The sequence below is a fragment of the Megalobrama amblycephala genome, linkage group LG6 (assembly GCF_018812025.1).
Source record: "Megalobrama amblycephala isolate DHTTF-2021 linkage group LG6, ASM1881202v1, whole genome shotgun sequence".
Taxonomy (NCBI): Eukaryota; Metazoa; Chordata; class Actinopteri; order Cypriniformes; family Xenocyprididae; genus Megalobrama; species Megalobrama amblycephala.
The window spans coordinates 20,912,405-20,922,408 of record NC_063049.1 but is presented as its reverse complement, the minus strand read 5'-3'; the positions used below and the strand labels follow the sequence as shown (position 1 = coordinate 20,922,408).

Here is a 10,004-nt window from a genome sequence, read left to right as displayed (position 1 = left end):
AGGACTTGAACTATTGAAGATGTAGTCACTGAATGTATTTTATGCCAAAGCAATGGTAAATGATCCACAGTTTACCCCACATACACTGATGTTGTGCTCGCTGTGTGAAGAGTTTTGAAAAGTGACCGAAGTATTGAGAAGTGCTAGTGACTAAAAGAGTAATTATATAAAATATAAAACGAAACGTTAAAGGTAACACTTGTTTTGGGCGACAGATATAATTTATCACTTGTGTTAAATTACATCATAAAACACATGACAGCATGCCCCAACCTGATTTATGAACAAAACCCTTATTCTGGAACTGTTTTTCTACAGTAAACTCTTATCTGAATGCATGCTAGTGTGGTTTTATTGTTTCCACTTGTTACCCAAGTTATAGCAAAAGTATGGCAATAATGTAATTATAATATACAAAACCACACCTAGAGAAACACATTTTACACAAGTATACTGACAAGCATTTTCTCCTCAAATTTCTAATAAACAGCACTGCTCATTTGAGATCTTGTTCTCACAACAGGGACACTTTTCACAGAATTGAGCTTCGATTTGCACAGATCTCACACAAACATTCACATCTTTTTTTTTTTCTTTCCCTTTGTGTAGTTGCAGTATTTGCTGTAAGGACAGTGTATCCTTAGAAAAATAATAATAAAAAAAAATGATATAACACTATATAAAGATGTGGAGGAGATCTAAATATGTTAATTAAAGATATAGTGGTTGGAGCGTCACAGCAGAATAACTGCTCCTCTTCTGTCTCTGCAGCTAACAGCCTGTGGGCGTCTGAGTGTGCAAACCTCCAGCAATCTTACGTACGTCTCAAGCCATCTGGACCCCTGTTCACTGCCAAGTTATGTAAGTCTGAAAAAGAACATGGGCGTCTATCCCAAACACTGAGCTCAACGATGACATTTCACTATCAACTCCCCTCAACGCACATTCACAGTATGGAAAGAAGTCAAAAACGGTCAACGCAAATTTTCACTTTTGTATCTGGACCCATACAGCTATTTGTTTTGGAGTGATCAGGCACAATTTACATGAAAATTACTAATACTGGGAAGGAACTGGTTGACACATTTAGTTTCATCCTCTCACACATGGAAATACTGATGTCCATACTTTTATTTAGTTATATACACATATTTGCACACCAGAATATTGAGTTAATGGGCTTTAATCGGTTACAAAAATCACTATTTATGTTAAAATAGAAATATTTGTCATCTCTCTATGGTGTTTGCAGTGATGTGCTTTCAGACCGAGGTAAACTAAAACCCACTGAACATCACATTTTGCCAGGTATTATTGTCAGGTAGAGAGAGAGATTCACTCAGCTGGCTCTACCCTGCTTTAAAGAACCTCCATCTGTTCTTTAAGTAAGATTTAGATTCAGTTTCATTATGGAGGTAACAATAAAGATTTTAGGACCTGCAAAATGGAAAACTACTCTAGTAGCTGGAGAGAAAAAAAAGATCAGTGATTGTCAAATAGTAGCTTATACACATTTCAATAACATTACAAAAATGGCACAATATTTAGCATAAACATTTATAGAGCACCCAGATTAATACTGTAATGTTTGGACATTGTCCATGTCTTATGAAAGTCTTAAACTGGGTATAAGAGGGATCAAGAACAAAAGCATAATGAATAATTAATTAAATACAGGGTTCCCACACTTTTTATTAGTCGATTTACAGTACATGACACGTTTTTTTTTTTTTTTTTTTCTAGTTGATCACCAATTATTGAATTATCTTTTGGATGTGTCAGGTACTAACATATACTTAAAGTACTACAGTGCTTCCCACACATAGACTTTACCTGGGCAGGCTGCCCAGGTATATTTGGAGACACATTTTTGCTTTTATCATTTTTATTCTTTTACACTTATTTATCCTCCTGAGATAAACTCAGATAGCACACGTACGTCTGCAAGATGTCTGTTAAAGATCACTTCATCTGCTGTTTACAAACATCTGATAGACATCTTTAAGATGTCAGTTTTACATACATTCTAAATCAAACATCTTAAAGACATCTTCTAAACATCTAATTGACATCTGACAGGAAACGTCCTATAGACGTACTGCAGATGAGCAAAAAAAATAAGTCTTCCAGGCGTAAACAGACATCAAATAGATGTACGTGTGCTATCAGGGAATGAAACCATCCACGCTCGATTTAGAGGCCGTTTAAATGTCGTGTCTAAAAACGAGAAGAAACCGCCGGCTGAGCCACTTTCTTCTTTTTCAAAAGCGCTCGTTGCTAAGCAATAATGATCCACGTTCTCCATGAATACGTTTCAGCAAAGGATAAATGGATTTCCAGTGTGTGTGTTTGTGTGTAATCATGTTCCTTCCACATTGCATTTATAAGAGCAGTTGGCCACATCCAGAAAAATGAATGGATCTCTATGGGTCCTCTGCTGGATGTACATGGTAATTACACTATAAAAAAAATGTATTTGCTACAGATTTCTCTAACCAGCAGATGGCAGAATTCTGCCCCTAACAGATCAGTATCCAGAAACAACTTGTTTAATTTTGAGCTTCATTAGTTTTTTCATATAAATGTAATATTTCATACGCATGCTAAAGGTGTAGTTGAGGAATTTTGCAGTAAATGGATAAAAAAAGTACTTGATATCCCCCAAAACACAGCATAATCTGTATTAAATGAATTTCAATAAATAAAAATGTTGTTTGTCACAAGTAGTAGATTATTTTTGTGCCGTGGGTAATAGGAGGATTTTCCACCAAGTCTATTTAAAACCTGTGGGAAGCACTGTACTAAAACACTTAAATTATACTTTAAATTGTGCAAACGTCAACCATAATGTTTCATGCAGATTTTTTTCAGGACTGGAAATCACAACTTTAAAATCTGTTATTGTGGGAACCTTGTAAATAAAACAAGAAAAAGAAATGAAATGTAAATATGGTTTGTTTTTTATTAAGCATGCAGTCTATGAAGCACTACATACACTTAAATAACCAATTGGTTAGCATCACTACACAATATTTAAATGTAAAACAAGCAAAAAAGTAAAACTGTTCTGAAGTTCATGAGGTTATTAGATATGTCTAGTACTGCATGTGTGTCAGGGCTGACTGATTCTCATAAGGGAAAATGTATTAACAACAAAGTGGATCCATAAATGTATGAAATATATTTAATGATAATTAAAGTAAAGTGAGACCTTTACGCAAGCGAGTCAGACCCTGCGAAGACACTATGAATTAACTTTGGTCTCACAAATATTTACTATTTCAGCAAACCGGCTGAAACAGATTCTCTTAGATGGGAGAGTAAAGATATAAATCAAACTATTATTAAAACAATCAAAACATTTTACACAGACTCAAATTAAAAATAAACTGTCAAACATGAAATAAATAGAAAGCAACTTCTCAATATTCACACTTTCTGTTCAGTTCCACCCTTTCCTTACTTTCCTTTTTCCTCAAAATACAATTCGATTGTAATGAATTCCCTTTTTGAATGTGACCTCACTGTAAAACGCACCATAAACCCACCTCAGGCCATTCAAAAAATAAATCCGTTTCAGAGACATCAGTCAGCCCCAGTGCTGCCTTCCAAAACACTGCAATGCTGTGGAATGAGGACAGGTTATGAAATATGGAAAAACAGACAATGTAGCCACTCCAAATCTAGCTTATGCATATCCTGAACTTCAAACACCATATCCTTCATTCAAGGTAAAAGTAAACATGTTGTTGGCTTTTATTAATATAATTTTATTTCTCTAATAGTTTTCTCAGTCCTTGGTGCAACAGTCTGGTCCGTAACATCTAGATGTTCAGCTTCATATCGCTTCCCCTTTTCAGTCGCACCACTCGTCTCTGAACACGACCTGTTATTAGCATGGTTTGTATGCACACATGCACTCTTCTGCAGTGTAAGATTAGCGCTGGTGGGCGTTGGGGGGTGGAGGAGAGACAGAGGACACGCTCACTCCGTGTAGTGCATGATGGACTCGACGTAGTTTCCAGGGAAGAGTCCTGTAGTGCCACTCATCACACCTTCATACCAGCCGTCGTCATTCTTTTTAATGACGTAGATGATTGCCCCTTCTTGGAAAGACAATTCATCTTCCTTGTCTTGCGTGTAGTCATAGATTGCCACCACTGAAAGCAGGAAAAACAAAAATACCGTCAAGACCCATGCAGAAATTTGAGTGCCCGTCATTCACAGTTCTACACATTCCCACCACTTGTGTGTTTTAGTGTTAATGTTCTCAGCTTTTTAGTTTTTATCATATTTAGTCCACCTTGTCCTGTTTTGGTTTAGTCAAGTTTTAATCGACAAATGCCCAGTTTCACAGACAAGCCTAATCCCAGACTTAAATGCATGTTTGACATATGCCAGTGCCATTGTTTTGTCACACCAATGATGTTTAAGGCACATTTAAAAGGCTTACTTAAATGGACTAATTGAACTAAGGCCTAATCTGAGCCCTGTCTGTGAAACCATGTCTGAGCATTTTAGGGTGCTTTCACATTAGCACTTTTGGTGCGTACCCGGGTTCGATTTACGTCAGAGTTCAGTACGTTTGGATGATGTGAACACTGTCTTGTGAACTCGGGCGCGCACTTGCGAACTGTACCCAAGTCCGCTTAAAAAGGGTGGTCTGGGGTACGGTTCAAGTGAACTCTTACGTTATGGTTCGCTTCTAATATGAACACAAATGTACCAAATTGCGGAAGTGAACCACTATTTATTCATTTGTGCTTGTTTCACTCACTGACGTGCTGCAAGCAGAGAACTGTATTGTGCCCATCTCATTTCTGCTCGCCTTCAGCGTTCTACATTCGCAGCAGATAGTGCAGTTATGAACAAAACCAACGGTTCAAAAACAAAACTATAAAAGTGAGGAGAGCAACGTTATGCATTTTGAGGAAGAGGTTGATATATTTCACATATTTACAATATTTGGAGGGGACTTACATGTTTAAAAAGTTGTTCAGTGTTAGCTTATGTTGAAATTTTATGAATTTAATTTTTACATTTTTCATAATTTTCTTTAAATGTTTGCATCTCCCAGGATACGTTGCCCATTTGGGGGTATAAATCAATAGAAAAAAAAAAAAAAATTGCTTGTTTGGCAATGCATGTTACAACATTATAGCCAGATTTTTTTAAACATTTATTCTCTCATAACTTAAACTAAACATTCTTTGAAAAATTCTGTTCAACAGTAAGTATAATGCTGTATAATATTTAATATGCAAATTTCTAGGGACTATAAATTGTCAATACGACCAAAACTTTGCTGAAAAACTTGTTTTACACAATCTACCTCATGACTTCTGCACTCTTTATCAAGTAAAGTCTTTTTTGCTCATAAGTCTTTAATGATTTTTAAAAAGTAAATGTAAGATAAACATTTACTGTACTGAAGAAACTTGGATTTACTTGATTATTCATGCATCATTTTAAATGTAAATGTCAAATATGACAGACTATTGGGGAACATTTTCCATGTCTCAGTTATCATTGATTTGCAATTAATTGCATATATAAGAGTGTGTGTGTGTGTGTGTGTTTTCTTGTATATATGGTTTATGAGGACACAAATGTGTATAATAACATGGGTATTACAACGTAAACTTCCTGTGTCCTCGTAAACCAAATGGCTTAAAAAAAAAACCATACTAAACGTTTTTTTGAAATTAAAAAAAAAATGCAGACAGTTTCCTGTGATGGGTATGTTCAGGGGTAGGGATCGTGTAGGAGGATAGAATATACAGTTTGTACAGTATAAAAACCATTACGTCTATGGAGAGTCCCCACACACACACACCATGTGTGTGCGTGTTTTTGTGACATATCAGGACACAAATGTGTATAATGACATGGGTATGACCGGTATTACAAGGAGAGGGTGACTTATGGGTAGATTTAGGGTTAGTGCAGGGGGATAGAAAATACAGTTTGTACAGTATAAAAACCATTACGCATATGGAATGTCCCCACAATTCACAAAAACAAACTTGTGTGTTTGTGTGATATGATACATAATCTTATAGAATTTTTAAAAGAATTTTAATTTTAAGTTATGAGAGAATAAATGGTTTTAAATATGTGGCTAAAATGTTGTAACATGCATTGCCCAACAAGCATTCTGTTTTCAATTGATTTATACTCCCAAATAGGCAACGTATCCTGGGAGATACAAACATTAAAATTAAAAATAAAACTCATGTTTTTTTTTTTTTAATCATGAAATTGTATTATTGGTGTCCTAAGAAGAAGGAAAATAGCAATAAATTAATTTTCTGATGTCTCTTTATGGTCTTGCCCTTTTTAGGGTTGAATTAACACTCCCTGTCTGCTTTATCAAAAACTAGTAAAACAAGAAACTTCTCTCAAATTAAAACTGTGAAATTGCTAGTAATCCAATAATTCCAAATTACATTAATATTTTTCTATTAAAACAAAAAAGACTTTCTGCACAGAGGTTGCGCAAGTGCAATTATTCTGCAAATATAGTCGAAATCCATGTTTGGATTTATTACAGTTCATCACTAAGAAGATTTGATCGCATATTTAGTCGGAGCAAACAGCACAAGTGGCTCGTGAAGAAACACAGACTAACTGTCATTCGAGTAGAATATCTCAAATGGAGATAGCTAAACTCCAGCTTACTCGTTTGTCGGTGTTTTCAGATCATCCATGCTTCTTCTGCAGTCTTAGTCATGGAAAAAAAGGTTGTCAACAAACTTTTTTTCGTCATAGATTTCATTAACTAAATTAACACTAGTGTGTTTATTATATTTTTGGCTAATTTGATGAGGCTTTCAGTTGATTAAGATAATAGTACTCAGTCGGTGCCATTTAACACCCGCTGCAAAAACAGGCCTTTTACAACAGGCCAAGTACATTTTACATGACAATTTCTTTTTTTATACTAGTACTTAAAGACACCTAATATAAAGTTTGACCAAGCACATTAAAATGTCTTTATGAACATCACTACGCTGTTACGCCATAGTTAGCCAATAATAACTCAGAGTTGTGAGCTTAATCTAACAAGCTCAATCTAACAGCATCTTCAAAATGTTTTCAGTGTACCTTTCTCCAGATAAGTTTGTGGAGCCCAGGGTGGGTCTTCTTCAGCATAAGGGTCACTGTACTCCACCACAGAAGACTCCTCTTCCTCATAGTCTTCTGGAGGAGGAACTGGATTTTGTGTCTCCTCAAACACCGGCTCTTCTGAAGGGGGAGGTGGGGGAGGCGCATCTGAAACTGAGAGAGAGTAGAGAAATGAACAGGAGACACACAGGACTCTAGATGGGAATGCCATGCAGGCTCATGGATCCATGCAGAGAGAGCAAGAAGTCAAATATGATATGGATGTTTGGATGGTTTACTGTGAAAGAGAAACAGTGATGAAAGTTAAACTCCTAATATTTTCAGAAAGACAGATGCATACACACATGAATGCACCTCTATTCAGTGATTTACTCATCTGCCACAATAAAGTAAATGCAAACATCAATTGTCGGCTTGAGGGCTTTTTCTTAGGAAATACTGATATTAATTTGATAAATAAAGTCGATTTTTAAATCAATTGATTATCCTAAAACAAGTATTATAGGTATAATTTTCAACAGCGATGACAAGCCGCTTTGAGCTGAATGTGTGTATGCGTGTGTCTCTGAATTCTGGAGGGTCTCATTAGAGAAGCTCAAAGCCACTTACTGGTTTCCTGTACGCGAGCCACAAAACCCGTCAGTGGAAGCTGGGGTGTGATCTGCAGTATGGAGGGGGGAGGGGGGGCCACTGAGGCTAGTCCACAAGACCACAAAAAAGCATAGAGGAAGGGGGAATGTGTGAGCAATGAACCAAGATAAAGAAAGTGAACGTGAAAGGGAAAAACAGAAGACAGTAGGCAGTTAGTTTAGTGTGCAAACACTGTCTGACAAACAGGAAGTGGTTACCTCATAGCAGAGAGGATGAAGGGTGGATTTACACCAGCTAGAGAGGTTCAAAGACTAACCTATTTATACATCAAAGTACCACCATTGTGCTATGTTAACAGTAGTGTATTATTAAAGGTGAAGTATGTGTGCCACCTAGCGGAATTACAAAAATGACAGTTTAAACGCATCTTTCGCCTGTTGCGCCTCCCCCAACTCAAATCACAAATACAACTCTTACAAGTGCTTGTGATGGCATGTCTGAAAAGATAAATGTAGGCTACTTTCCATAAAAGGTCCAGCATACTTTTAGCTGTGTTGCTGTGTGTCATCATGAGTATGCAATTTAGTAGACTAACACTCTGTCTAGAGCGAACACGTCCTTCTTATAATAAACCCATCCAACGTATCTGCACTGGGTGCATTTTTTGACATGACGCACCACAACTGTTTGAGGCTGTCTACTGCACACATCAAAGAAAACATTATAAACTGGTACATTTGTCTGAATGGGTGCATGATGATGATGCAGCTGCTGCTGTGTGGTATCAAAGCACCCATTGTAGCACGTTGCATCATAATGCCCCAATCATTTTATGTATTGATGTCCTGTTTAATCTTTAAAGGTCCCGTTTTTCGTGGTTTTTTTGAAGCTTTGATTGTGTTTATAGTGTGCAATATAACATGTGTTCATGTTTCGCGTGTAAAAAACCCCCCAGTATTTTTCACATAATTTACTTATCTGTATACCGCTGTTTCCACTGTCATAAAAACGGGCTGATGACTTCCTTGTTCTATGAAGTCCCTCCTTCAGAAATACGTAACGAGTTCTGATTGTGCCAGCGGTTCCTGTGTTGTGATTCGACAGCAGCTTAGCGAACCTTGCCCGGAAAAGTCACGCCTCTTACCATAACGTGGAGATGCACGCGCTCAGTGTTATTGTAAACATGTCTTTAATTTTACCCTATCAATTTGAGCCGGAATCAGACCCGGTGATTGGACTGCGGGATGAAAATAACAGCGTTTCGACGACATGGCGACAAACACACTCTACAAACGCAACTCTTGTGTATTCCTGTGGGCGGAGGTTAGTCAAAAAACTTGCCGTTCGATGTAGGCGACTTCTGTTAAATAAAATATCTCGCTTGGCATTGAACTTTGAGCTTTAAAATTTTACAGATTTTATTTATACTCTAACAACAACATTACACACTAACTAAAGTTTGAAACATGGGATCACGAAGAACGGGACCTTTAAAGGTCTAAATGCAGTGAATTTTGGCTTGCACTTCTGCAACTGTAGCTGAATGTCTTTTTCAATGTAACGTGTCAGCCATGGTCTCACACCATCACCCTCTGGCTCCACCTGCTACAGTAGCCACGCCCCAAACTCTCGCTATAGGTTGAGCTGGAAAGAGACTGACAGATCTGAGTGGATCACTCTCAATCTTTAGATAGTGCCTGAGAGGCTCCATGTTTACACTTTGGGGGGAGATAAACCCATGATTGGCATACTAATAGTAGTCAATGCTAAGAGAATGTAATTTAACAGAAAAATCGTACATACTTCACCTTTAAGAACATAATGATAGAAATGACTACAGAAAAAAATTAATGCGCAGAGATATGATTGTCAAATTCAAATGTTAAAAGAATGTAAAATGCAGGTGGGCGGACGGACTATGCGGGATTCATAATCTCAAAGAACAAATAATGGTGTACTCACACTAGGCCCGAGTGCGTTTGTGCATGTGATCGCTCCGTTCCGTGCCCGGTTCATTTAGCCGTCCCAGGCCCGCCTGGAAGAGGTGGGCTCGAGCGCGGTTCGCACGCAGCGTGAGCGCTAACCGTGCCGGAGCACAGAACAGCTACTACTTTTGTGTGCGCTATTGTCAACATTATGACGGCAAATATCTACTTTGATAGTACGCTCTTCAATTAATGTAATTAATTTGAGTGTATTTGGGTTTATAAACTGATCTGGTTCTCACCTCATTGATGAACAGGAATTGTAGTCTGCGAGTAAAGCTGCAAATTCCTCCATTAACG

At 37.3% G+C, this 10,004-nt stretch overlaps 1 protein-coding gene and 1 long non-coding RNA gene across 14 annotated transcripts in view; one reads left to right on the top strand and one right to left on the bottom strand.

Annotated features, from left to right (window-relative positions):
- The window catches only part of LOC125270095, a 6,278-nt gene extending 4,510 nt beyond the window's left edge, over window positions 1–1,768 (top strand). The window contains exon 2 of the long non-coding RNA XR_007185249.1: window positions 772–1,768. This is a non-coding gene — a long non-coding RNA (uncharacterized LOC125270095). The remainder of the gene's footprint in view (window positions 1–771) is intronic.
- Window positions 1,769–2,937: 1,169 nt separating this feature from the next.
- Window positions 2,938–10,004, bottom strand: part of abi2a (abl-interactor 2a) — a 50,210-nt gene continuing 43,143 nt past the window's right edge. For 8 of the 13 annotated variants that reach the window (XM_048193318.1, XM_048193317.1, XM_048193320.1 and 5 more), the window contains 3 exons: window positions 7,738–7,824; window positions 7,108–7,281; window positions 2,938–4,160 (listed from right to left, as the gene is read on the bottom strand). In XM_048193318.1, the coding sequence (XP_048049275.1) occupies window positions 3,985–4,160; window positions 7,108–7,281; window positions 7,738–7,824 (437 nt within the window). In that variant the 3' untranslated portion in view covers window positions 2,938–3,984. Of the gene's footprint in view, window positions 4,161–6,681; window positions 6,725–7,107; window positions 7,282–7,737; window positions 7,825–10,004 lie in introns of all 13 variants that reach the window. The other 5 variants (XM_048193321.1, XM_048193327.1, XM_048193328.1 and 2 more) reach the window with 2 other exon arrangements.